Raw genomic sequence first — 15447 nt, 5'->3', positions numbered from 1 at the left:
AAACAATTTTTTTTTTTTTTGGTGTGAAAATGCGTGTTTGGACTAATAAGATATTCTATTATTTTTATTGTTGCCATCCATCTTTTACATCACTTGAAGCTTCATTTGAAGGATATGCTCCTCCTAGCTAGGCAGAACGAACCTTCCTGATTAATGATCTCTTACTTAAGAATTCTCTTCTACTTTATGTACTATAATTATTTTTTTTTGAACTTTTTTACTTAACGTGAAGATACATTATTACGTGTGAAAGTTTCATTTAAACTGTTTCTTAAAAAGTGACAAGTAAAATGACTATGATATATTGTCATTTAGTTGAATTTTATTTATTTACGAGTAAAATATTTGTATATATTAATATCTGGTATCATTGTCGCCATCAATCTTTCACATCACTGGAAGCTTCATTTGAAGGCTCCTTCTCAACGGAACCATCCTGACCAGTAATCCCTTATCCTTCGCCTCCTCTTCTGGTGGGTTTACAACTTCACATAATTAATTAGATTTCATCAAGTGTTGGCTTTTTATGGCATTTTGTCCCAAATTGTTTTTTGGGATCGTGTTAGGTTAGCTTGTCAAATAATTAAAGAGGATGTTCGTAACGTTAAAGGTTGTTCTGCTTTAGACGCTAAGGTCTGGACGAGTCAGACATGTACTGACAGATTGTATATAAAAATTAATTATAAAGTATTTGACGATACTTGTTCTTCAACTATTAGCTATATAGATGGATGATTCTTCATATTGTCAATAAAAACATTCAAAGTGGGCCAACTAAATAGTCGGTTAGGCAAAAAAATTAATTGATGTTTGATAATTAGTACTGAGTAGTGTGTTTGAACTTCGGATCGATTGCTATTTTGTTATATAATGTATAGACTTTGGTTTGAATATGTATTGTTTGGAAAATTAGAAAATGAAAATTGGGATTATTAAATCGAATCGAATTATAATGTTAAATCAAATTGTGTCATTTTTTTAAATGCCGAAATACCAAAATCGAAAAAATTAGCCGAATCTCGAAACGATCCTATTTACGTGGAAGTTTTGCTCCGATGACAGAATGAGTGCACACAAAAGTGGAAGTTGAGGACTAATTAAAACTAATGTATAAAAAATAAAAAGGCACATTTAATTTCTTCATAACGAATGCAATAAATTTTGTGAAAAAAAATACTTACAATTATTTTATTACAATCTGCCAAAAGGGTATAATAACGGATTGAACAAAATATATATTTAAAGTTAAAATTTTTGTATATTACAGAATATTGTGTGATATTTGAATCGTAATTTTTATAAATAATCACATTTTGATATAAATAATAATATAGTCTTAACATAATAAGGAGTACGTTTTATGCGATATATAATATTTTTAGTTAAAATATAATAAGAAAATATCACAATTTCATATCAAATTTATTCTTAAATACGGAGTAAGTTGTAATTCAACATATTTGTTTTAATTAATTTATTACACAAATTAAAAAATGATTAAAATGTTCATCAAACATTCAAACCGCCGGTTGCCACGCTGCCCCGGCCCAATCGAAGACTGTAGAATTCCAGATAGCACACTGCCATAGCAGAAACCGGGCCGGAGTCGCTAATCGCTACGTCTCCCACAAAAATGGAGAATGCGCCTGATTTCAAGGTATGCTGTATAGCTCTGTTACTTCATTCTAAGTATGAATTTGCTGTTATTAGGGTTTCACTACTAGCATTCCAGTGAATTCTCCGATTGAAAGTTAAACGTCTTGGTGCAGCTGATTTTAGGTTCTGCTTCCGTGGCTCGTCGGAAAATTTTAGCTGACATGGGATATGAATTCATAACCATGGTGCGTTGTTTCGTTGTGGTATAATGGAATTCTGTTGCTCCTTTGCAAGCTGTAAAATGAAGCTCGTTTCATAATGTAACAGTCTGCAGATATAGATGAGAAGGGAATCCGTAAAGAAAAGCCGGAGGATTTAGTCATGGCTCTTGCTGAGGCAAAGGTCTGATCTTCTAGAACTTCAGATGTTAAAATTGCAGACTTATTGTATTTCATATATTATCTGATTAGCATTAGGAGGACTCTCTGATAGTTAAGCATGCATTGTCATTGCCTTCAGGCTTCATCTTATTGCCTATGGCTCTAGTCTATAGACTATAGTGTTTATACAATTTTAGTTTCTTGTGGTTGCATTGAGGCTTCGTTATTTTTTCTGCTTGATTGAGTTCAGCTATAAATTCTTTCTGGAATTTCATATAAAATGCTACCATTGCATCTCAGGCAGATGCCATCATATCAAAACTTCAAAATGGCAAAACTCAAGAGAATGATGCCATCCCAACGCTTCTTGTTGCATCAGACACAGTATGTTCTTCAAATTCATATTTTTTCCTTCTAGTTTTTATGGTGATGGATCTAGTCTGCTGCTGGTTTTATAGTTTTTATTGTTGGGAAGCATGTTGTGAGACTCCTTTTGATCCCACCACCATAAGCCTTTCTACAGCATGGATGATTTTTCTGTTGATGCTCTTACTCTCATGTTGCGAAGACTCCTTTTGACTCTGAATTGCAAGGTCTTAGCGTGCAATTGGTCATGTTCTTACTCCTTAGCTTGTGTCAGTTTTTTTATCTGCTTCTCAACAGGATCTTGTTTTTCTCAATAAGTAATTCAATGGAATACATAAGAATTGCAAGCAAATTTTTTTAATGTTCCTTGATGGCTTAAAAATATTATATCTTAAAGCATAAGTGGACATGTGGTGATGGGGTATTTCTGGAATGTTTTGAAGTAGTTCCTTCTCACCCCCTTAATGAAGCAAGACTTTTCTTTGTTTATCTTACTGCTAAATTGAAATGATTGGAGGTGGTGGTCTATGAAGGTATGGTGAGGGAGAAACCATCTGGTAAAGAAGAAGCAAGGCAGTTCATGAAAGGTCTGGTCATTGTTTTATTGGAATCCCTTCTCTAATTAGTTTCACAATATAGGTGTTCTCAACTTTTGAATCTGCAGATTACTCAAATGGGCATGCATCTACAGTTACCTCTGTTATTGTTTCAAACTTGAAAACTGGTGTTAGAAAAGGAGAATGGGACAAAGTAGAGGTACAATCTGCTTCTAAATGATTTTTTAAAATGATCTGAATTTGTCCTTATACTTTGTGATTGGGCTTCCACATTTGAACACATACACAACATATTTATCTAATGGATATGAAATCCACCAAATTGATCCAAAATTTGCTATCCAACATAGTGTACAACATAAGGAAAGTGGACTGTCTCATTTTTTTTCCTTTTAATGTTACAACCTTGGAGTGCTACTACACTAATACTGATGCATTGTCCAATCCAAACTGGATTTTGATTCTGCAATTCTAATAACTCATGAAGAACCGTAATAGTTATGTATAAACTAGTTTGCTCAGTGGTCACCGATGTGTCATTGCAATGCCTAAACAAAAATGATAATGTGGTGGCAGAATGACTCCTAATTGTGTGTCATGGCGTAGCCATGATTGTGTTACCTTTGGCAGTTGGCTCCAATTTCAAGCTTAATTTTAGGCCCAACTCTAGTTAATTAGTGAAAAATCTATCTGGATGTGGAAATGACTGTTGCTGTTAATGCCTTAATGGATTTTGGTTCCTGTACTTAATTTTACAAGATAAGAGTGTTATTAATAGCATTTCCAAATTGCAGATTTATTTCCACGAAATACCGGACGAAGCCATTGATAAACTAGTGAGTGATTTCTTGACTTTAATGTTTAAGTGTTAGGACAGTATTAGATGGATGATAGGCTGATAGCTAGTGTAACTTTACCTTTGTCTTTCATCAGATTGAGGAAGGAAGAGTGCTTTATGTAGCTGGTGGCCTCATAATTGAGCATCCCTTGGTATTGCCTTATGTAAAGCAAGTGGTAAGGTTTCAGATGCTTTGATCCTATATGAACATTCTAGCCAAATTTCTGTGACTAGTTGCAATTCTTGCGAAAACTCTTAGCTTTTGCAGTTTGCACCAACTTTTGGTTTTATTTTTCTTGTTATTTTATCTTATTTTCTACAATTAAATTTCTAAATTATCTAATCTACCCCCAAAAATTTCTTCAACTGCCTCACTACCAACTCCCAATCCACCAATTACCATGGTTACCACCGTGAGTTTCTTCAAATATGGTACCGAAGCTTGTATTTTTTTTTTTCAAAAGCTAATAGGCCCCTTAAAAAGTTACCTACTTCTTGTTGTTGTTCATGTAATGCCTACCTTTTGTTGTCACAGAAAATGCAAAGAAAAATTGTGAAACATGAAAAATAGTTAGGATATTTTAAATTTTTATATGAAAGATGCATAGACTGCCAACTGGTTCAAGTTGTATTGCCTATTGATATGGCTTGGCTGGTGCTGGTTCTGCCCCAGTATATGAATAGTTCATCCTAGCTGGATATATGTATTTATGGGTGTAAAGTGCTGTATTATAGCAGCAGACTCCCAACATGCTTATTAGAATCATGTGAGTGTTAATTGCATGTTTGAAGCTAACCTAAGAAGCATCTATAGGTATTATTATACCACTGCTTTCTATGATTCTATTAACTTAATGGTTGTGGGAAAGTTTATAACATTCTGCATTGGGCAGGTCGGAACAACTGATAGTGTCATGGGACTCCCAAAAGCTCTTACAGAAAGACTGATAAAGGAGGTTCTCTAGAATGACTTGAATTCATTCACTCTGGTTAGATCCAATTCTTGATTTTCGGAATTAATTCAACTTTGTTATACACAGAATACTTTCTAGGACAATTTTATTAAACTAAGATGTCTCTATGTCAAACAATTTCAGAATTTTATTAAACTAAGATGTCTCTATGTCAAATGCCCCGGTTTCTAGTTGTTCGTGGTTCATCGGATCACAATTACCCATTGCATAAACAATTAGAATACAGATTCATGGTTACTTTGACTTTTTGGTCTATAGACCAAGTTATTGTTCATATCATTCTCAAACATGAACACATCAAATTATATCCTAACTTTCAGATGAGTGGAGACATTGTTGACACAATAGTTTCTTGTTGGTTAATTGCCATATATAGAAATGTTGGACTGTGGGTTTAAATCCTATCTACTGCAAAGGTAACTTTGGTGTGTATTACATGGCCTACTTGGATTATGAAAGAGATTGTTGTTTGATTGTTTTTGAGTTTCTTAAAGAGAGTATTGACCAAATCCTTTTGGATGATGAAGACAGGTACCGCCTCCTTGAGGACTCAAACCCAACTTGTGTCAAATCTGAATTAGTCCCATAGTGAGATATCATATGTTATATGCAAAAATTTTTGAAAAAATTATCAGACTGGCCATCAAATTACACGTAAAAATGCAATTTAGTATACCTTGTTCAGGGCTCAGTTATAACTTTTTTTTCTTCAATCCAGTGACCTAATTACAATTTTGCTTGTAGTTTAGTACTTTAGTTACTTGTTTGGCTATTCTAAAATTCTTTTATTATACTATGATATGAGACTAATAATATCATAGCGATACCAACGTGTATATAGCAATATAGATTTACATGTGTAAGTGCAACGCATGCATGCCAACTTTGAATTACAAGTCTGCTCACATGTGCATTCTCGTTGAAACTCGCTTTGTGACCCTAGTCGACAAATAATTACAAGGAAGTAAATGGAAGAATGCATGCCGAACTATTTGGCGAGTTACGTAATCATGTTTTATTCTCTATATATGCACAAATCTTGACCATTCCCTTAAGCCTGAATCTTGATTTTATTCTTTTGGGGAAAGAACATATATCTTAAAATATCTTTTATATATCCTGCAACAAAGCATATACCAACGTAGACAAATTTGTACATGAAGCGATTACAACATCGTACATACATAAACAGCTATATGTTCGTTCGATCGGTACTGTCACTTTTCAGTGACTAACTTAATCTACATGTATACATACAAACACTTAATAGAAATGGGGATTCCAGAAAGCAAAAAGAGAAGCAATCAATTTAGCACAATATATATGGCGTATCCCAGCATGTATCTTGTTATTCGTTGATAATGTTTTTGGTTTTATGTATAGTTGAAGTTTTTGGTGGAGTAGTTGCGATAGCATATATGTGCTTTAATTTCCTTTGCCATTTCTAGCTTTCTTCACTGAAGCTTCATATATTTCATCCTGCAAAAAAAAAAAAAAAAGATGCGGAAAATATTTATTTGGATAGCCCACTTACTTGTAACTACTTTCTCAACCTACTGAAACACAAAGAGTGTCAAACCGCCTTCACTGAGGCTTGAACCTAAAATCTTAAAAATATTTTAAGCAACACAGGTAAAATCTATATTTTTAATATAATTTACGGGAAAGTGAACTCTGGGTGAAACGTAGCCTATGAGTTCGAATCACCCGATAAAAAAAAAGAGATATGGTCCACGTGTTGCTTGGAGGCAAAAGTAATCGATCCTCGTGACGAGACTGTATCGAATTTAGAACATTGTGGTTACCTGTCTGGTGCCTGGTGCATGAATGCATAGCCGGCTTTGGCATGAGCGTCGTAATTGGGCAAAGGGATTTTGCCAGTCTCAATGTGGTTCACATCCTCCACAAGCATCTCATACTGCCTCTTAACCTCCTCCTCCGTCGTCTTCCCGCCGACCGCCCTCGCCAGGTTCCGCCACCTGTCCGGCGTGTCCTTGTCGTACGTCACCAGCGCATCCTCAAACAGCTTGGTCTGCTTCGATGTCCACGTTGTAGTCGAACTCGACCCCATTTTAACGTTAATTAAGAAGAAGAAGAAAGAATGTGTGTTTTAATTTGTGGATATATAGAATAAGGGTGGCATGGGTGCAGTGTAGTTATATAGCGATAGCATGCATGAGATAAGAGGACATGAATGGACAGATCGAATATGGCGACCCACGAGAAGTTGTTTTCAGTATCAAACTACAAAATTAAAAAGCAGCCAGGGTCTTTACCATCATATGGCCGGATTATTCCAATTCCTTGCATTATATTGTGGGATAAGTATATTATATATGTATTTATCCCGGCCCCTATATATGGGACACTATAATCATTTTCAGATTTTTTAAGATGCCATTGGTATCTAATGAGGGAATTCAAAGCTGCACTACTCACTACTCTTGAGTACTACAAACAAGTTTGAGTATTTGATTTTTGCCCTAAGATCGACGGAGCGTTATGCTATGGACCCGTGTTCATCATGTGCATGGTGGACACACTGTACATTCATAATTTCTATACTGTAGATTCATCAAATTTATAATGTAGATTCATAATTTCTATACTGCACATTCATAATTTCTGTACTGTAGATTCATAATTTCTATACTGTAAATTCATAAAATTTATAATGTAGATTCATACAGTACAGAAATTATGAATGTGCAGTATAGAAATTATGAATCTACCGTATAGATTTTATAAATCTACAGTATAGAAATTATGGATCTACAGTTTAGAAATTATGGATCTACAGCGTGTCCACCATGCACATGGTGGACACGGGTCCATAGCATAATTTCCCTGGCCTATTGCTTGAAGATTCAAACTCGAGTATTTGCTGGTCTGGGACTCTGGATAAGTATACCCACTGCACACTCAACTTTCAACTATTGAGTTATGCTCCGGGGGCAATGTTTAGTATACTGATCGACACTATACATTTTTTTTGAAAGCAGATACTATACATAATTGTATTTGATATTATCAACACTAGTACATACAATACTACTCATTGGCGCTATAAGGAAAGGTATCAACAAGACCATGAATCATTGTGATATTTTGTAATCTTTGGGACACATGCATGTAGCATCAATCACCTTAAAATAAGTTAAGAATCTTTTAGTATACAGTACAGTTATTTATGGAGAATAATCTAGAGTTCACACATATTCCCTAATTTACCTTCTCCACCCGTTGTTTGGTCAGATGAGACACATATTATATTGCAATTTGAGGTTTCTTAGCCGGTGAGAGTTTTAATTCTTAAGTATGGGTTGAAATTTATGCCTTTTAGCTTTAGCTTGCTACGTCGTTAGGTCTTTATCTCAGACTAATTTGATAAGTTGATCACTTCATGCACGTTTTTAGGTTGAAAGCATTTATTGGTAGCTTTATGTAAGTTCACGTATTAAACATATTTACTGCTGCACGCAATCACATGCCAGGCATTTAATTTGTTGCCCAAGTTGATCACTATATTACTTTTTTTTTTAATGATACGAGAAACATGTAACTAGCTAATATTTAATGATGAGTTAATACCTAAAATTGTCATCGACTATAGTGGTTTTTCTCAATTTCGTCCTAAACGACTTTGGTGACCTAATATCGTCCCAAACTTTTGTGTTTCGCTCAATTTAGTCCTCCATTTGTTATTCCGTCAAATTAGTGTTAAATAAAGGGACAATTCAGTAATGTCAATATTGATCTCTCTTTACTTTCAACTTGTGAAGTGCGAAATTCCTCTTTCTTGTACGAATTACACCCAGAATTATTCCCGGACCTGCAAATCAAATTTTATATTCGCAGTTTTAGGAGTAATTCTGGGAGTAATTCGTTAAAAAAAAAAAAAGGGATTTCGCAGTTCACATGTCTGAGTAAAGAGATGCCAATATTAAAATTACTGAATTGTTTATTTATTTAACACCAAATGGACACAATAACAAATGAGGGACTAAATTGAGCAAAAACACAAAAGTCTGGGACTAAATTGAGCGAAACACAAAAGTCTGGGACGATATTAGGTCATTAAAGTCGTTTAGGACGAAATTGAGAAAAACCACTATAGTCGAGGACGATTTTGAGTATTAACTCATTTAATGATGTAGTGTATGTGGTAAACTTTGCTCTTGTCTAATAGTCAGTAAACCCCACTCAAGAAATGTAAACTGTATTAGGAAGACTTGTGCAATGATTGTGAAAATATTGACAAGAATTGAACTTGTGAACTTTTAGGTGATAGTGTTATTTTACGTTTTAGGGCAAGTCTAAATTAAATGTGATGAGATAACTAGATAAGGTATGTATACTTTGCAGCCCCAAATCTTCTTACTCCAAGCAGATGAGAACTTTATACACAACCACACGGATGATGCAATGCACGTTTTTCCCTTTGCCGCAGAGAAGATTGACTACGTAAGATCTACAAAACCCTTCTCGTTAAAGATCACATTTTTATGCCTTTTTTAAAAAAAAGAAAAAAAAAATTCTTGATCTTGTTCATCTTTGAGGATCTTAACAGTTAAGGTTTCGTATACATACGCTGGTGTCTAGCTAACAATAATAAAAAAGCTAAGAAAAGATATATGTATGGCATTAGATAAAGCTATGGAGGTGATTTATTGATTGGGGAAAGGAGAAGATGAGGGCATAATATGATCCTCAAAATAGGGAATGGGAATCCTTATCATCACCCACATCGATATGTCCAGTAAATATTGCTGTTTGTGGATGCCTGTCATGTCTCTCTCACAAGCTTTAATTAAGATCACTTATCCTTTCTTTCTTTCTTTAGGTTTGGACCTAACTCTGCAAATTGATGGATTCTTATGCAATTCATTCATAGCTATGGTGACATGTCAGTATGGGGAATCCTTGCGGAAAGAGTCAACAAGATAACACTGCAACATAGCCTTACATATTTTACCAATCAATTCTGGGATGGGTCAGATGCATCTTGCTATATATGCTTCTCATATCTCTTATTCTTTATCATCCTTTGATTGCTGTGTAGTGTTAGCTAGTGACTGAACCAACAAATTAATTAAAGATAAAATCTGATGAAGATATTGCATTGTTAGCAAAAGGGTTGGATCAAGGGTGGGTTTGAGTTGCTTAAATATGATGTCGGGGATTAACAACGACATCTCCCTTCAAATGGGTTGGGGCAAGACTAAGATTTGACATGGGTGAATTAGTTTATCTTGTAAGATGCGAATACTAGTATAGTATGTGGTAGATCTGTTTTCTAATAGGAATAGGAAAAGGGTTTTGTTTGGGTATTCTTTTGAAGAGGAAGGTCTTATGTGATGCCCTCCTAATTCACAAGATTTTACCTAGATTAAGTTGAATTAGTCTTATCTTGCGAGATGCAAGTAATAATATAGTATGCTAAAGATATGTTTTCTAGTGTTTCCTATCATGGAAGAAGATTGAGAAGGGGCTGTATAGTGACTTAGGTTCAACTGAATTAGTCTCGTCATGCAAGGTGCAATTATCAATAATATAGTATGCAAAATATATGTTTTCTAGTCTCATCTCACGAGAAGGTGGATATTCGTGCAATATGAAAATGATATATTTTCTAATATTTCATGTCATGGAAGAAGAGAATGGGTGTATTGGATTTGGGTATAGTACTCTTTCAAAAGAGGAAGGTCACGTGAGCTGCCCTTCTAGTATAGCGCAACTTGACTGAAATTTAGCTAGATTAGTCTCATCTTATAAGACACGAATATCAATACAATATGTAAAAAAATTATTTTATGATATTACGTTTCTTGACATTGAAGAAGAAAAGGGGTGTATGCATGGGGTATATATGGTGGGAGGGTGGGGGTGAGGGTCTTTTGAGGAGGAAGCTAAGCTCATGGAATAAGAGAAGGCCAGGGTTTTGTGGGGGGTATTCGATCTTTTGAAGAGGAAGGTCATGTGTGATTCCTCTCAATTTACACGACTTGACCTAGATTTAGTTGAATTAGTCTCGTCTTGTGTGATACGAATACTAATATAGTATGTAAAAGTCTATATTTTCTAGAGTTTCCTCTCATGGAAGAAGAGAAAGGCTATATGGGGTTGGGGGGAGGGGTATTCTTTAGAAAGAGGAAGGTCATGTGTGTTGTGATTGTTGTCCTCTTAATGTGGCTCGATTGAGATTTAGTTAGATTAGTCTCACCTCACGGAAGGTGAATATTAGTGCGATATCAAATTAATATGTTCTTATAATATTTCATGTCAGGGAAAAAGAGGTCAGAAGGGCCCCTTCTGAAGGGGTGTTATGGGGTTGGTGGGAGGGGTATAGTAGGTACTCTTTTGAAAGAGGAAGGTCATGTGTGCTACCCTCCTATACTAAGCCCTAACCTAATGCTACTTGACTAAGATTTAATTAGACTAGTCTCATTTCATGAGATGCAAATATCAGTACAGTATGTAAAATAGAATTATATTTAATTTTTCTGATATATGATAGATGTTTTGCCATGGAAGAAGAAAAGGGGTGTAAGCTAGCTCATCATATATGCTGCATGTGTGCTGTTGTGAACTGGGGTTCTCAAGATCACATGCAGAAGAATTGAAGATCTATCAGATCAGATAAGCTGATGATAGAATTTGTGTAGTGTGATAAGGTGGTGATTTGAAGAGAGAATTTTCCAGGCTGTTTCGAACAACATTATTAAGATAGATGAACATTGGATAAGAAGTTTGTCACCTGCAGGCCGGGACCAAAGAATTCATTCACTATTGAAGGCTGTGATTGTTCAAGTCCCATCCAGGCCAGTAGCTGATTGGGTCAAGAGGATTCAACAGAATCTATCATTAGTGACACCAGAATTTTAGGTTCTTGACTTTTTTTGTTCTCTCTTTTTCCCCTCTCCTCTCCTTTCTTCTATCCCCAGAATTCGAACATATATATTTCATCTGATGCCTGCAAGCTGGGAATGGAATCTCCATGCTTCTTAATTGATCAGATGCGCCATAGTTATATAGTTGATAGCATTGCCAGGTAAGACCAACTATTCTTCCTGCCCTGCAATCCTCACCTCAGCCAAGTCCGTCAGACTGTTGACTTAGTAACCACAAGGTTACAAGTTCAAATTTTAGCGGGAGCAGCCTATTGATTTCCTTAGTTTGGACTGATCAGATCAGCTATGGACAAACTAGGCTGGTTTTTGTATATCTTTATGGTTCTTGATTGGCTAAGGTCACAAAGTGATATTTAATTAGTGATTGCGAGTTTCCTTTGTCATCCAAAAAGAAAAAGAGGCTAGCTAGAATCCTCAACCCATCTGAATATGATCCCAATTCCAATCCTAGCTCGATCAACTTTATTCCATGTTTAATCATAACAACTTTAACCTGAAAACAATGCAATCGAATGTTTGAATACTAAGACTATGTAATGGTAAACTAATGTTGTTAATGTTTTTTTTTTTTTTTTTTTTTTTTTTTTTTTTTTTGAGTTTTGGTAAGTAGAGATCAGTTATGGTTCACAAATACTTGCATCAAGTACAACCCAAAATGTTTTGGGAGAAGTTATGGTTCACAAATTAGTTGGTGTGTTGACTTAGTCAACTTGGTCAGGTTGTTGATTTGGTAACCACAAGATCATGTTGTTAACGTTTTCTGTACATATTTTTAAATAGTGATTGAGAATTTCTCTCACTACATGTACATTTATTATTTATATAGCTAAGGTATGTTCTAAAGTATCAATTGGCACTGGTGTCTCTTGCACAGTTGCACCGAGTACAACTCAAAATGTTTTGGAAGAAATTTTAAGTTTATACTAAGTATTAGGTCAAACACAAAGCCTTTTTCATTCACTTTTGGTTGTATTTGGTGTAAAAGACATTGGTACTATAGACTTTAATTTTCCATATATTATACTCAACATGTTTCGTTAAGTGTGCAAGCCAAATAGGCAAACACTTGCACATGGACATAGCTGATCCGATTCAAACTACAACTTTTCACTTAAGTCTAATTTAAATACATATTTTGTCGCAATTACAAATTTAAATTGATAATTAAATTATATCCGGAAGTAATATATATGATATTCATTATATATATTCCACAATTATGGGGATGGAGCGTGCAACTCCTTTATGTCATTGTCCTGAATCATATATGATTAAGAGGTTGAATCATATATGATTAAGAGGTGGAATCATCACAAATACAAATGATTAATTTTGTTGGAAATAACTTTTGCAACTTTCTTGGAGAACTATTTTTGTTTTTGTTTTTTTTTTCCTCCAAAAGGTGATACTGCTTCCAGATACAGCATGCTGCTCACGTGACATTTGGATTCCGTCAAAACCTTTTATTTGGTCATCTGCAAATCTGCAATCCTGCACATATACCTCCCATTTCTCTTCAAATTTCAGGTTATTATGTGGTCCTACCATATAAAAGATCTCTAAATATCCATATAATAACTCACAAACAACACATGAGAAGAGACTATGTTGAGATATTTGATGATATTAATCATCTAATTTAATTTTTATGTGTCTCTTGGGTTTTCCATATGTCTCTTGGGTTTCCCATGTGTCTCTTGGGTTTTCCATGTGTCTCTTTGTTTTCTTTGTATACATTCTTCATCATCTTGTTGGCACTATAAATAGAGTGCTTGTATTGAGGTTTAGACAAGAGACAATATATAATCAATTATCCATTTTCTTCTTATTTGTATTCTACATGGTATCAGTCACTAAGGTTTATACCTGCGTATAAACTCATCCATGACCGACGACAACCAGCCGCTGGCGCAGCCTCCCCAACCTCAACCCAAAATTGAACCAAACTCTTCCTTTTACCTTGGTCCTCAAGATCGACCGGGTGATTTCATAACCCCGACACGTTTGACCGGAAACAACTATGATGATTGGGCTGCTGACATACAAACGGCGTTGGAGGCACGGCGAAAATTTGATTTCCTTAATGGAACGATCACTGGACCGACTCCACCTTGTTCTCAGTCGGATTGGACCACAATCAACGCTATGCTTATTTCTTGGCTAATGAACACCATTAGTCCTGAGGTAAAATGCTCTCTTGCTAAATACAGGGATGCCAAAAAGTTATGGGATACTCTCGAGAAAAGATTTGCAGTGACTAATGGGCCACGCATTCAACAATTAAAATCATCTATTGTTAAATGTGAGCAGTCTAAGAATATGTCTGTGTCCACATATTTTGGCCAGTTGTCAGCACTATGGGAAGAATTACATACCCATGAGCCTATTATTAAATGTTCCTGTTGTGTCTCTTGTACCGCCGGCAGTGAACATGAGGCACGACGAGAAAATAACAAGCTACATCAATTTTTAATCGGTCTTTGTTCAGAGTATTATGTACAAGTTCGCACTAATATTCTGTCCATAGATCCATTACCATCACTTGACCGTGCTTATCAAATGGTCCTTCAAGAAGAGACAATTCGCTTAACTACTGTCCCCGAAGACAAGTCACCAGAAGTTATGAGTTTTGCTGTCAATACCGGTTCTGGTAAGGGTCGTGGTCACTTTGATAAACCAGACAAATCTCATCTCTCTTGTACTCACTGCAAGAAATCTGGCCATGACGTATCTCAATGCTTCGAAATACATGGCTATCCAGATTGGTATGAGAATCGTGGCAACAACGCGCGTGGAGGACGTAGTGGACGGGGTAGAGGTGTTCCCCGTACCAATGCCACTTTAACCAAAAAGCCCACTGACAGCTGTGGAGTTCCCTCATCTCATTTATTCTCACCGGACCAATGGAAGGCATTAACAGGGCTAATTAGTGGTACAAAGGTTTCTGATGATCAATTGATTGGTAAGTTTGATGCACGATTGTGGATAATTGACACAGGGGCCTCTCGTCATGTTACTGGTGATTCCACTCGGATGACTGATGCAAAAGATATATTTCATTGCCCTGTTGGTTTACCTAACGGAAAAACAGTGGTTGCAACTCAAGAAGGCTCGGTTCGATTAACAGACAAAATTATTCTTCATCATGTTCTTTATGTTCCGTCTTTAAGTTGCAATCTTATTTCTGTATCTCAGTTAAATGATGATATGCAGAGCAGTGTTATCTTTAACTCTCATATGTGTGCTATACAGGACCAATCGAGGGAGCTGATTGGAACGGGTGTTAGACGGGATGGACTTTACTACTTCAAGGGAACCGAATCAGTGCAACATCTTACAGTAAATGCGCCAGCGGCTGGTTTTTCTTGGCCATTCTCCAATCTCATGGAAAACAAAGAAACAAACTACTGTTTCTCGTTCTTCCGCAGAAGCAGAATACAGATCCATGGTAGCCGTTACTTGTGAACTCAAATGGTTAAAGGGCTTGTTGTTAAGTCTTGGGGTTCATCATCCCAAAACCATAAAGTTATTTTGTGACAGTCAATCGGCTCTTCATATTGCAAAGAATCCAGTCTTTCATGAACGCACAAAACACATTGAAGTGGATTGTCATTTTGTTCGCGATGCAATTAAAGATGGTTTGATCTTCCCTTCCTACATTCCTACCAATTCGCAATTAGCTGATATCTTCACAAAGGCTCTGGGGCAAAGGCAATTTGAATTTCTTCTTCGCAAGTTGGGCATTTCAGATCCGCATGCTCCAACTTGAGGGGGGGTGTTGAGATATTTGATGATATTAATCATCTAATTTAATTTTCATGTGTC

The 15447-nt window shown here is 35.8% G+C and overlaps 3 protein-coding genes and 1 long non-coding RNA gene across 8 annotated transcripts; 3 read left to right on the top strand and 1 right to left on the bottom strand.

The window, feature by feature from the left end:
* Positions 1 to 1506: 1506 nt before the first annotated feature.
* On the top strand, positions 1507 to 5406 carry LOC109149285 (maf-like protein DDB_G0281937). Of its 5 annotated transcripts, none has more exons than XM_019296977.1 (10): positions 1507 to 1657; positions 1770 to 1841; positions 1924 to 1998; positions 2277 to 2360; positions 2860 to 2929; positions 3007 to 3098; positions 3694 to 3735; positions 3833 to 3913; positions 4631 to 4726; positions 5243 to 5406. In XM_019296977.1, the coding sequence occupies exons 1-9, from the start codon at positions 1634 to 1636 to the stop codon at positions 4700 to 4702; spliced, it is 612 nt and encodes a 203-aa protein (XP_019152522.1). In that variant the 5' UTR covers positions 1507 to 1633; the 3' UTR covers positions 4703 to 4726; positions 5243 to 5406. The 5 variants fall into 5 exon arrangements, with proteins under 5 accessions (XP_019152522.1, XP_019152520.1, XP_019152523.1 ...); XM_019296975.1 differs by having other exon boundaries at positions 5239 to 5406; XM_019296978.1 differs by lacking the exon at positions 5243 to 5406 and adding an exon at positions 5206 to 5221.
* Positions 5407 to 5757: 351 nt separating this feature from the next.
* On the bottom strand, positions 5758 to 6848 carry LOC109149287 (protein RADIALIS-like 4). Its single transcript, XM_019296979.1, has 2 exons — positions 6517 to 6848; positions 5758 to 6190 (listed from the first exon to the last, which is right to left on the bottom strand). The coding sequence occupies exons 1-2, from the start codon at positions 6780 to 6782 to the stop codon at positions 6166 to 6168; spliced, it is 291 nt and encodes a 96-aa protein (XP_019152524.1). The 5' UTR covers positions 6783 to 6848; the 3' UTR covers positions 5758 to 6165.
* Positions 6849 to 9086: 2238 nt separating this feature from the next.
* LOC109149289 lies at positions 9087 to 9845 on the top strand. Its single transcript, XR_002048943.1, has 2 exons — positions 9087 to 9175; positions 9555 to 9845. It is a non-coding gene; the product is annotated as an uncharacterized LOC109149289 (long non-coding RNA).
* Positions 9846 to 13506: 3661 nt separating this feature from the next.
* Positions 13507 to 15087, top strand: LOC109149213. Its single transcript, XM_019296875.1, has one exon. It carries the CDS (start codon positions 13507 to 13509, stop codon positions 15085 to 15087), a length of 1581 nt encoding a protein of 526 aa, XP_019152420.1.
* The last annotated feature ends 360 nt before the right edge of the window (positions 15088 to 15447 follow it).

Source organism: Ipomoea nil, unplaced genomic scaffold, assembly GCF_001879475.1.
Source record: "Ipomoea nil cultivar Tokyo-kokei standard unplaced genomic scaffold, Asagao_1.1 scaffold2159, whole genome shotgun sequence".
In the NCBI taxonomy this organism is placed as follows: domain Eukaryota; kingdom Viridiplantae; phylum Streptophyta; class Magnoliopsida; order Solanales; family Convolvulaceae; genus Ipomoea; species Ipomoea nil.
Note: the sequence above shows the minus strand (reverse complement) of the source record. Positions and strands in the feature narration are given on the sequence as shown.